At 39.5% G+C, this 16001-nt stretch overlaps 1 protein-coding gene across 1 annotated transcript in view; it reads right to left on the bottom strand.

The window, feature by feature from the left end:
- Positions 1-16001, bottom strand: part of FBN1 (fibrillin 1) — a 233037-nt gene that overhangs the window by 88952 nt on the left and 128084 nt on the right. The window contains exons 12-17 of the mRNA XM_028147684.2: positions 14572-14691; positions 11181-11306; positions 9023-9145; positions 5463-5585; positions 4271-4423; positions 723-776 (exon numbers count right to left, since the gene is read on the bottom strand). Coding sequence (XP_028003485.1) covers positions 723-776; positions 4271-4423; positions 5463-5585; positions 9023-9145; positions 11181-11306; positions 14572-14691 — 699 coding nt within the window. The remainder of the gene's footprint in view (positions 1-722; positions 777-4270; positions 4424-5462; positions 5586-9022; positions 9146-11180; positions 11307-14571; positions 14692-16001) is intronic.

Genomic DNA, 16001 nt, shown 5'->3' with positions numbered 1-16001 from the left:
GACAATCAATACAGCCAGTCCACTTTTTTCAGAACTCCCCTGAATCAAATCGTTTCATTTTATATTAATAAAATAATCCTTTTGGCTTTCTTATCTTATACTTATTCCAATTCCAATAAAATAATCCTTTCGGCTTTCTATCTTATACTTATTCCAATTCTCCCTTTTAATTGTAATTCCTTTTATAGCACTATTTCTCTAGTTCTTACTCCTACACTTAAATAGTTCATTCTCGTCCAACTGAGTTAATTGCTGTCATTGTCTGCTACAAAAGATGAAAAATATAAAATATAAGATGGCTCCCAATTACTATCTTAAAAAATGACTGAGCACTGGACAATTAGGAAATAATAATTCAATTGAGCCCATAACCCTCAATTGTACTTGATAATGGAAGATACAAAGGAAGGCCAGGCTGCCCCTTCTTGGAAATGAGCAACCAGTCTTTGTATCTCATCCACCGTCCTCTAACCGCGCCCTCCAGGGAGGGCACCCAATCGTCATTTCCAAGCCCCACACCCACACCCAGCAATCCCAGGACCCGCTGTGCCCTGATTGCCCTGTCCCTGGGGGCTTCTCGGTGACCCAGGTACATCATGCAGTGATGGCCAACGAGGGAGTCAGACCAGACTGGTGTAAAGGGGCCAACTGGAAACCCACAGGAAGGCCTGATCCCGCCTCTGCACATGCCCAAGGTAGTAAATTTCAAAACCAGTCCTTACCGCTGCCTGCTGAGGTCATTCCTGGCCCACTGCTGCAAAGTGCCTGATACTCCGCTGCAATAAATTAACAGACAGTAAATGATCCCTTTGTTTGCAGAACAGGTCGATCCTGCTTTTGGTTTTGCACACATCATTTCCTCCAAAGTGAGTGGAACTGAAATAAGTGGCAACGGAAAAGGAGGCATCTCCCGGGGGAGTCACCATTACACGGAGCTCCCATTTAAAGGCTCCGCATCACTGAGGAAAACAAGTTTTAAGGCAATAGGCAAGTTACAGCAATTCCCCGTGCAGAGCACTTTCGGAAAAGGTGTTTTTCCTATAACTTGATTTTGTTCACCAGGGAACAGTTTACACTTACAGTGAAATGTGCCTGTTAAAGTGTGGTTTCTTAACTGTTAATAAAACTTTCTCCCACCATCTTGGGAATAATTTCGTTTTTCGGTGTAAGCTGTTTTCTCAGTACCCAGTTCTTAACATTTTCTCATTTCTCTCTGCAAAGCCTCTAGCCTCCACTCACAAGAACAACAGGGTATCTGTGTTTGCATTAATGTATATTTTTAAAGTGAATATTTTTCAGGGTGCTATAGACTCATTCCATGTAAGTCCCTAGGAGAAGTATTGCATGATGCTAAAACTGTGAGATCTTACTGAAGAAATAGAAGTTTATGGACTATGTTCCCAAGATTGTGATGGATCCGATTTCTATTTATTTTTAAAAAATTAAAATTATTGGGGTAATAGTGGTTAAAATCGATAGAATGTTTTACATACAATTCCAACAATATCTGATGGACATAAGAGCTTCATGGTTAAATGCAAATCATTTGCACTGAAGTGGCAGGAAAACTGGATCCTAAGGATGAGCATCTTTACAGGGGCTCCCGCAGCTCACTGCTCAAGCCAACAGTCCTTCCAGTCTTACTAGAAAATCGTGTTCCTGATGACAGTGACGCAAATGAGTTAGGCCCTCCATAGAAAAAAACTAAGGTTGAATCCCTCAGAACTTGTGCCTTCCAGCAAATGTAAATTTGAGCAAAGTAGGGAACTCCCTTAATTTTTAAATCATCTTAAAGAGGGGTGGGTAAAGGGAACAAATGAAAGGTGCCTGCCATTGTGTGTTTGAAAGACAGGAACTGGGAGCAAAAGGAAACACATCCTTTTTGTTCTCTCACATTAGCAATTAATTGAGACATCTAACCAAAAGGTGGAGAAATACTGTATGTAATAAAAACAGGAAAAGCAAAATCAGACCCGTTTTGTAAAAAGTACTTTTAACATTAGTGCTAAATTAGCTGATGCTTGCACTAAATGCAGGTACATTATTGTTCTTTTCCATTTGGGCAAGATCTGGTACTGAAGTATTCCCTGTGGTGAATTCAGGTCAGCGTGGGTTTGAATGCTGATGGCCATGCTTACTGCTGGGGGTCTTGGGAGCAAGGCTTTTCCCTCTGTTAGTTTCATCTTCTATAAATTGGAGACAATGATACCCAACTCACACTGTAGTTCTATGGATTTAATGAGAGAACGTGGAAAGTGCTCAGCATAACACCTGGAACAGCTCAAGCACTTAGATGACAGGTGTTGCTGAGCTAACTCAGTGTTGTGCCATGAAGACAGTGGCATGGGGACAGATGAAAAAATTCCTAATAATGACACTTCTGTGCATTTAACTGACTGATCTCTGTGACAGGGAATGCTCAGCCAGTGTGAAATACCTTCATGTACAGCCCACTTGACCTCCAGAGCACAAAGATAGGCTTTAGACGTTGTGTGGTTGGGGTTTCTCAGTAGATTAACTAAAGATATGCCTTCTGGATATTTTCAATACCTTTCAAATTCCCTCTTCTCCCCTGAAATGAGGGATGCCTATATTCAGATCCTTCATAATTTGGCATTTTCATTTACCAAAGAGGTAGAGAAACACACTGAATGAAATCACTTCCACATGTGGGCCTCTGCTGTGCAAATCCATTCAAATATAAATAGAGGCTAGTGGAACTGGGCTTCAAATGTCACTCCAAGCTTTCTAAAGAAATCTGGTCTCCTTAGTCATCTTTTTATAAGCCCAATTATTTTCCTACGTATCATAACACCTGGCACAGCTCAAGTTCTTTGGAGATGTACTCAGTCCAGAGGAAAAAGGTGAGAACTAAGAACTATATGCACCAAGGGTCCTGGGTTCCAAGGTTGGCTCTTCCACTCATTTCCTATATGAACAAATCACCTATAGTCTCGGGCACCAGTTTTCAAGAAACTTATCTATCTTCTAAATTCAAAGCATGCAACAAAAGTACTTTGAAAAGTTAAAGTAACATACAAAAGGCTGACAGTAATAAAGCATGACTATAAAGCTATATGAAAGTATCTTTGTTGAATAAAATTATATTTGTATATTACATAATTGAAGTATTATAAACAAGTATTTAATGGATTGATAATCATATATAAAATGATCATTTGTATATTAGTCACTGGGTAAAGTAATCAGACAGAATAAAGCTTTTATTCTTTCACTGGTATCCCCATTTTTTAAAAGTCTCCATTTAACTTTCTCTAACTTGTTATATTTTAATTTCTAGGTCAGAAATGAACTAACAGAACCTATCAACATGAACCAACCAATCAGAGCAACATGTTTTCAATATTAGATCTAACTTTAGGGCATTAGAAGCCAATGGCCAAACCACCCTAAAATTCTGTTCAAATGTAGACAGTCTATTGTTTTAATTTCAATACACTCTTTCTGTCTTAGAAATAAATATAACTTACAAGTGGAGAGGCTCCTCTGGATTGCCTAAAACAAGTCATTTTAGATCTGAGAGAACTAAGAATCCCTTTTCCGTATCATCCTAGTTTATAATTATGTTTACTAATGTAAGCCATCTCAAATCTTTTTGCAAAGAGGTGAGAAAAATTCCTAAATAAACAGAAATCCACAAAAAGCTAACGTGCCCCCCCAACTCCCCCACCCCCACCCCCGCCGGTTGAGTACTTTGTCTGCCTGTGGCCTGGGAGCAGAATTCTGACTCGCGGACCAGTTTTCTTTCCACTGTTCCGTGTTGCTTCAAATAGTGGAAAGTACTTCTTCCCTAGGCTTGGATAAAATCATTTAGGAGTAGCACACTAAAATCAACACGATGGATTTGAACAAAATTCACAAGGCCTTTTGGAGAAAAGTTGGAAATATTCAGGTAACCTGAAAATTATTTACTCTTATGCTGTGTAAAATTCTGCTTTATAAGTCGTCCCTACAAAATGCAAACACCATGAAACTACTTTAGAAAACAAAGTTACATGTATTCCAAAGAGCATGACTATTATTAAGGTGGGGGGGTTCAGATGGGAGGCACAAATGTGCTGCCTATTCCAAACGGTTGTTAGAATCGGGTGAGTAATGTGGATCAAGACTCCTGCCAAGACCCCAGGAAGGTACATGATGTACCTGGAGAGCATATGTAATCTTTCCCTGGGACCTGCACAAATGTAAGACTGCACATGGTGGCACAAGGCTAGCAGTGCAAGGAAGGCATCCGCATGACAGCACATACCTGAATTCTGTGCAGGACACGGTTGGCAAGGTTCCCCAAATGCATACTCAGTGTTGGCACAGCAGCATTCGGATTTAGTAACAGCACCAAACAAGGGCTTGACACACTGGCCTCTCTTGTATCCACCGTAGCATGTGCTCCGCATGTGTGTGTCTAAACAGAAAGACACATCTGTCATCACACCATTGCTTCAAACAGATGAGTCCCCCCAGGTCAAAGTTGAAGCTAGATTTATCCATCATCCCTGTTCTTACTCACAAATAATGCCTCTGGTCTTTAGGTCTCAATGAAAAATAATAAAACAAAAAAAACTATATTCAGTTTCTAAGCGCTGGAAACCAGTGGCCTCAGTGTTCTAGGGACTATCATGGTTTCCCTAACTGGGAGGCACTTAGGTACTAGAATTATACTTCATTCATTTTTGTCTGTCCCAGGCCTGTACAAAGCAGACACTTCATAATGAATGATGGCTGATGGCTGAATATCACCCCATGATAAATAAGATCTTTATGAACTGTGGCCTACCTCCAAATAGACATGTAATTATTGAATGTCTGAATTAGACGTACTTTCAAAAAAGGGAAGTTTGATCTGTAAAGGTTCATTATATAAATCTGTAAATGTTGGCCAGTAAATAGTGTCATCTTTAGCATCAGAGAGGGGGTGTCCAGCTATGCCCAATCCCCTCCCAATTCAAAGGGTTCACTAACTATCTTTCTTAAAAATAATTTGAATAAAACTCATATCTATTTCTCAAGAAATCTCTTATAAAGCCATATAAAACTATTATCATGTAAGTTTCTTGGTTATTCATATCCTCCTCTGCTGCATTCTATATTTCCCTTTGGACGTTAATACTCGATGAACATGTTGCCAAGAGATAATGAACATACACAGGCCAATTTCAAAAACCATTAGCAATCAAGGAGGGTTGGAGAAAACTGAGGACAACTCTGTGATTAGGAAAGAAAAGGGGTAAGAAGAGGTGAGGATTCCTTTGCTTTTCATTTACTGCAGCTCATCTTTCTATCCCTTAAATTAATATCCAATTTATCCAAGAGAACTGACTGTTGGTTTGTTGCTCCATAAATATTAATTATATCATATCTGCTGCAGTCGATTACATTTGCTATTGGTGGGTTTTATTGATTGACAGAGAGTGGATCTGTCATCTAGTTATGGCTTAACCTACCAACACACACTCGCCCGTCCAGCCCCACGGCCAGTCCAGGAAAGCATTCACATTTGTAGGAGCCATCGGTGTTGACACAGCGCCCGTTCATGCAGATCCCCGGTGTTTCACACTCGTTAATATCTGTGGTGTGGAAAAGCACTTATTAAAAAAGAAGTAACTTTCATCTACAGCCACAACATGTTTATAGTTCTGTTACAACATTTGGAAATGGGGAAGATGGGACATAATATGCAGGATCAGCAATCAAAGCTCAATAAAATGCATTTTCAGTGTCCTTTGAGAGAATAGCAACACAAACCAAGAGAAATAACCTGGTTGAGTTTATTTCTTTTCCATAGAAAGCTATTTTAATAACATTCTCCCGAAGGTTTTTGTTTGTTTATTTGTTTGTTTTTGTTGTTGTTTTATAATCCAAAATAAGAATCACAAAGGCAAAAACAGAACTGGAAGCAGAAGAAAAGTGACAGCTAAAATACAAAGGATCTGGTGCAATGTTTCACACGGCAGTTCTTCCAGGACTGCCAGGAATCTAGCTTGATTATAAACTGCACCTTTGACCTGGGCAGAAAGCTTTTCCTTTGGGCATCCAACACCCAGACTTGTATTCATTCTAGTATCCCCCAGGCCTTAGTTCTCTGGGATGATTAGCATGGCATTAAGAGACACAGAACTAAAGCCTCGAAGACACACCATAGGACAGGAATAGAACATGAATGCAGATGATTTTGATGACCATTCCTGGCCAACAACCGTACTGTACGTAATTGGAACCCAGCAAAGAAAAACATTTCACAGGCATTACACTTTATAGTATCGTGTGTGCATACTTAGGTAAACCTGATAAATGTCTTTACTGGACACATACCAATAATAGTAGTGATTCCCCCACACCTCTTAATATAGGGTAATAACAGAGATGGTACCAAAACTGTGTTTTGGAAAACATGTAACACTTAGAAACAAGTCATTTATAACAACTCCTTTTATAATATACAACTGGTGTATGCAACTCTTTCCATTCTTTTGACCTTAAAAAGGCAAATTGAGACTGAAACACCTCTGTCTTTTACTTAGCTTGTGTTGTTTGGCACAAAACATATACAGATGGTCCAAGATTCTGTGTACAGATTTGTATTTAAAATGGCAGTTATATTTAAATACATGAACTCAAATTGGTTCAGTTATTTGAGTCACCTTTTGTTCAAGACCTACAGTAAAACAGTGGCAACTGCAACATGAAAAGTAACATGAAGGTGTTTTTTTTTTTTTGTATGTTTTTTACTGGGAACACAGATGTACTACTGATTGCTGAAAGTGAGCAGCCTAAAAGTGACCAGGGAGCCTGGTCAGTGTTGCTCAGTGGTTGAGTGTTGACCTATGAACCAGGAGGTCACTGGTTCGATTCCCGGTCAGGGCACATGCCCAGGTTGCAGGCTCAATCCCCAGTTGGGGGCATGTAGGAGGCAGCCAATCAATGTTTCTCTCTCATCATTGATGTTTCTATCTCTCTCCCTCTCTTCCTCTCTGAAATCAATATATATATTTAAAGTGACCAAGGAGGCCATGCTGCTCATCAGATCAGTTAACTACAGAGATTGAATTAGCACTGTTTATTTGGCTTTGGACAATCACATCTTTGTGGGCTCAGAACTAAGTGCTCAGCACTAAGAGAAAAACCTTGTCCTGTGATGGCAAGAGAAAAACCATGGGAAATAAGAAAATCTGCATATAAGGAATTTTCTTTTTCCTTTATTCTTATTATAGTGTGTGTTCCATGTTCTCTATACACCAGAAAAAAAAAGAAGACCGGTAAGAATATGGAGCATTCTCTCTCTCTAGCTTTGATTCCTAAGCCAGAATGGTAAAGTGAGAACAAATCTTCCAAGTCACTAGGCACTTTCAGATGAATGGAAGAACCTATCTTATATAATCTTATATAATAAAGAGCTTATATGCTAATTAGACCGAACAGCAGAACGACCATCCGGACAACCGTTCGGACAACCTTCCAGATGAAGCTGGAGCTGCGAGGGCTGAGGCAGCCACTGGGGCTGCGAGGGCCGAGCCCCTTGCACAAATTTCATGCACTGGGCCTCTAGTTTATTGATAAGATACTATTTCACTGGTTGCAAATAGTTGCAAAAGCTAGTTTCATCTATGAGGTCATAGTGTCTTCTGAAATAGTTCCATCACCATTCTCTATTGGCCATATTTAATGCTGAGAGGCTATGGGCTCACTAGCAGCCTAAAGGCACTGAAAACGAATCTTGTGTGCTCCGTGGGTAGCTAAGAGGAGTGTGTGTTCTTGCTAAAGGTCTGCTCACAAGGGAGCCTTCACATCTCTTCCCCTTTCTTTTTCACTTGTACAGCACTTGATCTGCACATTTTGGCACTCCGTTATGCGGTCTTACGTTGCAGAATATTTCCACATGTTCATCTTGTCTTCCCAACTCTGAGTTTCTCCCTGTAACAGGGCTCAAAAGTACAGAAACCAATTTTCTACCTCAGATTTGAAAACTCAAATGTTTTCCCTTGCTATGAAGACAGATTTGCCCAACATTAAGTTAAGTCACTGCTGCGAAGGTCATAGAGAATGTAGGTAAACAACCAAGAACTAGAAGCTCTTTAAAGCCTAGAGAACATGCACATCTTGCCAAAGACTTGATATAAGGCGTTATTCCATGACACCTTTACCAAAGCTGTCCACCAGCTGGAGAAGGGGCACCACCGAACTTTATCCTGCAATCGTGAAGAGCTTGATGCTCTGTGCTTCTGCATCTGAACGGAGGAGCAGAAGGCTTTGTGTGCAGCACTTTAGCAGATTTCCTGGGCCTGTTTTGAGTGTGAGGTTTCTTGAGAAGCCTGGTTTCAACTCAGATCTTGAACCCAAGCACCATAGCCTCTCACCCCTGACTAAATACGGCAAGAGACTCTAAGCACAGATGGATCCCCTAGGACTCTCCTTAGGACCCCAGTTTTCAAAAGCACAAATGAAAATCTTCACTTTTGCTTCAATACCTGGAGCAATGAGATTATTTCAAAAGCTACCAAGCTACACAGTGCCTCTGGGTTCATTCATCTGTTCTGCTTAATCCTGTTACCCTTTTATTTCTTGATAGAGCCTAAATAAATTGTCCATGAAGAATTTTCTGTTTTTAAGGTATGTAGAGGGAATCATGAAAAAGAGATCACTGCAATGAGTCCACATTCTTTGGTCCCGGTGAAGATGGAAGAGGTGGCAAAGGGAAGCCATCAAGGAGGCTAACTGCTGTTATTCCCCAACTGCAAGGAAGAGGCAGACGCAGCTTATCTAAAAGGCACTCTCATCTGTTGGTAGACCAATTGGGCTCCTTTAAGGAGACCCCAAACATCCTTTCTGTAATAAGGACAGCCTCCTGGGCACTCATGGTAGCTCTCTGGATGGCTGGACTTAGGACGTTGCCTAAACCAGAATTAGGAGTGATTTCAATGGGGAGAATCAATAAGGAAATGGCACCTCTAAATAATGTAGAGAGAAGGAAAAAGCAGAATACGATGTAGAGTTCTATAGCACAAACCTTTGCAATAACGCCCATCTGAGGCCAGCTGAAATCCAGGTTTGCAGATACATTTAAAACTGCCATCTTCATTGATACACATTCCATTAAGACACATGTTCCGTATGCTGCATTCATCCATATCTTAAAATACAAAATATACATTTTCTTAGGACCAGAAGAGTAAGTTTACAAAGGAAGCCAATCTAGATGGATGTAATTGTTTCTTTACATTTCTTTCTTTTTTAAAATTATAGTCTAAGGCTAATTATCATCCAAATTACAGCACGCAAACAGAGAGGGGCCATAGGAAATATATATCTCAAGTTCTCAATTTTTGACATATGCATGCTAACTATAAGGTTAAATTTATTTTGTGATATGTATATATAATACACACATATACACATACATGTATACATATATATAAAGTTCATATACAATTTTATGTCATAAAAATATGCATATACATATTATGAAATTTGACTCAATAGAAACTACCAGGACTCTTTTAAGGAATAGTAGTTTACAAACTGAAAATGTGTTAGCAGCCTCATGGTTATATTTACTTCACAGATCCATATTATTCTCATATACCAAAAATAAAAATTAAATAATGGAATTTGAAATTTATTTAGGTGATTTCCTGATTCTTTAAAAAGTAAAAACCAGCCGAAACTGGTTTGGCTCAGTGGATAGAGCGTCAGCCTGCGGACTGAAGGGTCCCGGGTTCGATTCCGATCAAGGGCACATGCCTTGGTTGTGGGCACATCCCCAGTGGGGGGTGTGCAAGAGGCAGCTGATCGATGTTTCTCTCTCATTGATGTTTCTAGCTCTCTATCTCTCTCCCTTCCTCTCTGTAAGAAATCAATAAAAAATATATATATAAAAAAGTAAAAACCAGAGCCCTGGCCAGTGTGGCTCATGTGGTTGGGCACTGTCCCATGCACTAAAAGGTTGCTGGTTCCATTTCCGGGCAGGCCACATGCCCAGGTTGTGGGCTCCACCCATAGGGGGCATGCAGAAGGAAGCCGATCGATGCTTTGCTCTCACATGGATGTTTCTCTCTCTCTCTCTCCCCTCCCAATTCCTCTCTCTAAAAATCAATCAATATATATAGTTTAAAAAGTGGAAACCAGAGAATCAGAGGAGAGCTTGAAGTTTGAAGCAATTTCAAATAGGAGTAAGAAAAAATGTATTTTTAAAATGCAAGATTTGACTATGGATTACAGTCATGCCAGCTAACTTTTAAGGATCCTTTGACCATGAGGATATTTCTTTAAATTCATCAATATGTTCTTTTATTTAATATTAAGGATGTATTGGAAGGCACTTGATCTTCTAGACATGGTGTGTTTTTACTTACTGGCATTAGTCAGATCAGTGTAATTTATGATTTTTTTTTAAACAGGATTCTATCCCAACTGAGAATTTTGGCATTACGTCTTTGAATTGAATCACTGAGATAATATTCTGCCAAAAATGTTTCTAAGAACAATTTTGAAATTCTTTTAATGTATGAATAGGTTCTTGGGATCTTTCCCAAAGACGTTGGGAAAGATGATAAGGGCCATTCTTCATTTTTCACGGAAAGTCTAAGAAGTGGAAACGCATCAATAATTGCCATAGTTTCAATTTAGGAAAAATGACAAAATATTTGAAACAGCCTAATTCAAAAAAAATAAGGTGATTAATTCAAGAGATAATATAAGATTATGGCTGGCTCTCTATAGTCAATTATTCTCTCAATCAAATTTTACATTTTCAGATACCCATTAATAATTTGTTATTACTAGGTAGACAGTTTAAACAAAAAGATCATATATGACTAAAGAATAAATGATGTGCCCTGCATTAAAAAAACAATGAAAAAATTCTAATTATAGAAAATTTGGAAGTAATGATTTATGCCACCAAAGTTTCATCATAACCAGGGATCTTTAAGTGACAAGCTCTCCTCCTATATTTAAAATGTATTTGACTCACAGAAATGTGAATTAAAGGCATGGATATTGTTGAAAATTGTGCTTGCCTCCCGGATAACAATATGTGAAATATATTTTATATTTTGACCTTTCACTCAATGGTTGACTTGGTCTTGTTAAAGACCTCTGATATTGACACTCACTGGAAGGGAGATAACAGTATTATACTGTTATTGTTAGCATGCTGTCATTACCTTCACAGTTCTTCCCATCTAGTGTAACGTGAAAGCCCGCATTACACACACAATGGAAACTGCCGTCTGTGTTGATGCAACGTCCATTATTGCAGATCCGGCCGTTCTGTAAACATTCATCAATGTCTAAAATCAAAGTTAAAGTAGAAGAAATAGCTTTAGATAGGGGCTTAATCACAAGGAACAACAGCCTGTAATTATTGGAATCGAAAGTCCAGGTCAGTGGTCGGCAAACCCATTAGTGAACAGAGCGGCAAACCGCGGCTTGCGAGCCGCAGTTTGCCAACCACTGATAGGGGATTAAAAATTATTTTATTTCTCCCTCCCTCCATCTCCAAACTCATAATCTTAACCTTGGGTCATAATTACTAAATAATATTCTTCAAACATAAAGTTGGTATCAAATATTGTGAGAAATAAGAGTTTGAAAGACATATGACAGAAAAAAAAGTCAACCTAATAGTATTCATTCTAACTCTAATTTCTAATAAGACTCTTTAAACCTCAATTTATAAATAAAATAGATTCTTCTTCACCATTTTCCTAGCTGAGTTAATGAGCCAGTATATACCATTATTCATGTTGAACTTTGGCTGGCGTCCTTCAATACAGTTGCTTGTATGGAAAATAATACAATACTCAACAAAATATAATACAAGAATAAACTCTGTTTTCATGTATGAACAGCTGTAAACCTACTTTTGCCACATCCTGTATATGATTTAAAAAAAGGCAGATCTGATAGCTATATCAGAATAATAAAACACAAATGCTATTTAAAAAAAACCACACATTTAATTCCATCTGAAAACCATCAATCACATGACTCTGAAATGTCTACCTTCCTGATGGCAGTTCTGGTCCAAGTACAATGTTATTGTTTATTTATTCCTAGTCGCTCTTCTAACTTCGTGAGTATTCTATCTACCAAATAAAACATTGGTACTGTGGGCATTTCCATCTTTTTTTCTATTGTATTCAATATTATGCCAAAGTAAACAGCAGAGCTTGGTGTGAAAGTGTTAAAGATGACAATAACTGGAGTAAACTTACATCTGATCTCTCATTTAAAGATTGATAATAAACCCGAATTGGACAAGACAGTGTCCTGGATTATCTGCTCCTCTCTGTTTCTAGGCTAGATACCTGGGGGAGCATCAAAGAGGATGAACACAAACCGCCTTGTCTACACAGCACACAACCTTTGCCAGGGCTTATTCCCCAGAAGGCCGAGACCAAGGATCTGTGTAGAACCGGATGGGAGCAGACCTACCTATGGGAGCCGAGACCACATGTGCCTGATTATAAGTGCCCTCAACACCCTCCGGAGGACAAGAATGTGCACTCATGGCACATGGGTGGTTCCGGCTGTCTCCCCTGCGTCTGCATGGTGTCTTGTGGTTGACCCTCAGGCGCACTTTCTTTCTGGGCAGACCCAGCAGTGGTTTCCACACGAGTCCTTGGACTAGCTGAGGCCGTCTGGGCTTTTCTTCTGTCTGATCTTTGTGCCAACAACCTCCGATCTTTTTCTCTCTCATTTATTTCTTAATCCTTGCTAAAATCTGAGTTGCTCCACACTCCAAAAAAAATAGGAAAACCCACATATTCTTGAGGATAGGATAAAGAGTTCAGCGATTTTTCTCCTTACTAATTTCTGAACGCTCCAGGCTCCCTGCTGCTCTACAAGATGAATGAAAAGCTTGCCATTCAAAGTCTGTCTCTTCTGACTCTATTCAGCCCATCATGTATTTCTCAATGAAGTGCTTTTCTGACCATCTGTGGCAAGTATCTACCCAAAAATGTGAGCATGTTATCAATTTTCTATGTTTATGATAAGCTTATTAGCACTAGCTCTTAACGAAGACAGTGCTGGGGGCTTTTAGGAAATCCTCAGTCTCAAATAAATCAATTCTCACATGAATGACAACAACATTCATCTCCACTGCTGGCTGTGCCCTACCTGAGTGCTCTCGATAGTGTCTTTGAGTCATTTATTTAATAGTGCAGACTTCTGACACATTGCTTTCCGTTTATTTTCTACTATTGCAAAAATGCCTAGTACACTGTTTGTACATGCCAATTATTTTAAACAATGGTTTTAATATTAAGAAGGTTCTAAAATCAGATAATCAAACTATCCACATTTATAATTCAGTAAGTATGCTATTAATAGAAATATCAGCAGACTGAAGTTCTTTTCTGCTCAAAACTGCCAATTGCCAAAGGAGTGAACTAAAATATACCGCTGGCAAGCAATCTCCAAGTCAGAACTAAATACAAAGATTTTGAAATCAGTCACTGATAAAAACAAACACTTATAACTTCTGTATGTCTTCAACTCATAGCTTTTGCTAACAGAGGCAATAAAATTAACTCTTATTAATGGCTTACAAATTTTTAAGTCATACAAACCTCCCATCTTTCCTTGTATTTAATTTTAACAGGGAGTTTTCTTGTTTTGATCCGGCTTTACTGGATCAGTGATACAGCTCAGCTCATTCTGTGCCAAATTTATAAAGATATAGATACAGGAGTTCTCTGAGGGTGGGAAGTAGCCCTTGGTACATCACAGTCAGCCAATAAAGGGCATTTTGGGTGACTTACTATGTTAATGAAGAAGCAAACCTGAGGGGAAATTTTCATGAGGAAACATTGATAACAGTGCTTCGAAAACTTGAATGTGCATGTGGATCCCTGAGGATCATGTTGAATTTAAATGTGATTCTTCCTCGGCAGATCTGGGTGGGACCTGAGATTCTGCACGTCCACCCAGCAAACAGGTGATGCAGCTGCTGACCACACTAAGAAGCAGCAAAGAACTTACAGGCTACTTCCTTAGCCTTTAGACCAGGGGTGGGGAACCCTTTCTCTGCCAAGGGCCATTTGGATATTTATAACATCATTCTCAGGCCATACAAAATTATCACCTTAAAAATTAGCCTGCCATATTTGGTCAAACATTTAATTAACTCACCCCGAATGCCTTGGCTGGGCCAGACCAAATGATTTCTCGGGCCTCATACAGCCAACAGGCCGACGTTCCCCAGCCCTGCTTTAGATCTTGCTATTAATAAATTAATTGCATCCAATTCCACCTGAAACTTTCCTCAGTTTCTGTGTCAACAAAAGACACCCCCATTCCCTAAATCTCAGATAAAAAGTAGTGAAAAACAGGACATGTCTGCAGGTACAGAAGCTTCTTTTAAAATAATTTGAATGTTTGCCAGACTTTATGACAATGTCCTTTGAAGTAACACTATCTGGAGTGAAGTGCGAAAATCAGTGTGACCATGTGAGCCATTACTGGTAAAGGTTAGTTAAACTCCACTGAACTCCTTCAAAGCGAATCCCTCACTGAGCACACACGCCCCCCATCCCAGCAAGGACGTACCTCGGCACTCCGTCCGGGTGAGCGTGCTCTGGTAGCCGGTGCGGCACTGGCAGGTGTAGGAGCCCTGGTTATTAATGCACTCTCCACCCGCACACGGGTTTTTCTCACATTCATCCACATCTGAAAAACACAGTATATTTTAGTAAGAAATTTGATAGCAATAACTCATAACTCCAGACCATTTTATTGGTTTCCTTTTTACGTTAAAACACTTTCCATTTTAAGAAATAAAGAGCACAGTGAAAGGACCTCTTTTCTTCCCACTGCAGTGCGCCGTGTCACCAGCCACTTGAAGACTGGTGCGGCAGTTAAAGTGTATTCTTTTCTTGTGTCATTTTTCAGAGAAAAATGCTGAACACATAGCAACTCAACACTCCAAGCTAATAAACATTTTATCTTCCCTGAGTCTGGCCCAAAAGAACCAAACAGACTAACACTTCAGAAGCGGCTTCTGGATAGGATTCTGAGTATCTCTTGAAGCCTGATTTTTCAATAAAAAGAAGGTGTAAAGGCATCTAAGCATCTCCTGCTGAACTCCACTGGGAACATTAGAACAAAACATGACCCCGATGTCCTCTAAAGGGCCATTCTCACCCATCATAGAGCCCTCCACCACCTCTACCATGTCCCCAGACAGGCTCCCACTAGTTTTACAGTCATAGCGAACTATCAGTAGATTTAGAGGTAAACTGGTTTACATTTCTCTATTGTAAAGGCGAGGAAGCTAAGGCTTACAGAAGATAAACTACTTGGCCAAGGTCTCATGCTTCTTGTGGCAGATACAGGTCTGACCTCACACTCCCCAGCACTGAGCTGGATGTTCCTTCTTCTGCCCAACTCTGGGTGACCTCTAGGGTTGAATGACTTTCCAATAGGCTGCTAGAGGGGCTTTCATATCGCCAGGAAACTCCATAGTACAAGAAACCAAGAACGATGATTTTTGCCTGATTCATAATTTCAGAATTGGAATTTGAAACAGAACTAAGGGAAGAATTTATTTATTTTTAAACATTAGATGGCAACTGGGTTTTCTTATCCATATAAGGTCCCTGTGGGACATTTCCTCCCTTCACTAGCTTAAAGGTCTTGTCAACCATTTAAAGTTTCTCTCTTCAGTTTTTAATGACTAACTAGAGAGAGTTGGTAAGTTGTCCATTTAAATTAGTAAAATGTGAAAAGATTTTATAACCTTGAGATACTTTTAATGCTCATGCAATTTTAGTAAAATGAGTTAAGCTGGAGTTACCAGCAAAGATTTGAATGTATCCTAGCGAATAAAGAGGGAATATGCTAATTGACCCTCATGCTGTCGCAAAGATGGCAGTGCCCAGCCAATAAGGAGAGAATATGCTAATTGACTGTCCTGCCCTCAAATATGGCAGTGCCCATAGCCAATAAGGAGGGGATATGCTAATTGACTGCCCCACCCT

This window comes from Eptesicus fuscus, chromosome 5, assembly GCF_027574615.1.
Source record: "Eptesicus fuscus isolate TK198812 chromosome 5, DD_ASM_mEF_20220401, whole genome shotgun sequence".
In the NCBI taxonomy this organism is placed as follows: Eukaryota; Metazoa; Chordata; class Mammalia; order Chiroptera; family Vespertilionidae; genus Eptesicus; species Eptesicus fuscus.
This window is presented reverse-complemented; position numbering and strand designations above follow the sequence as displayed.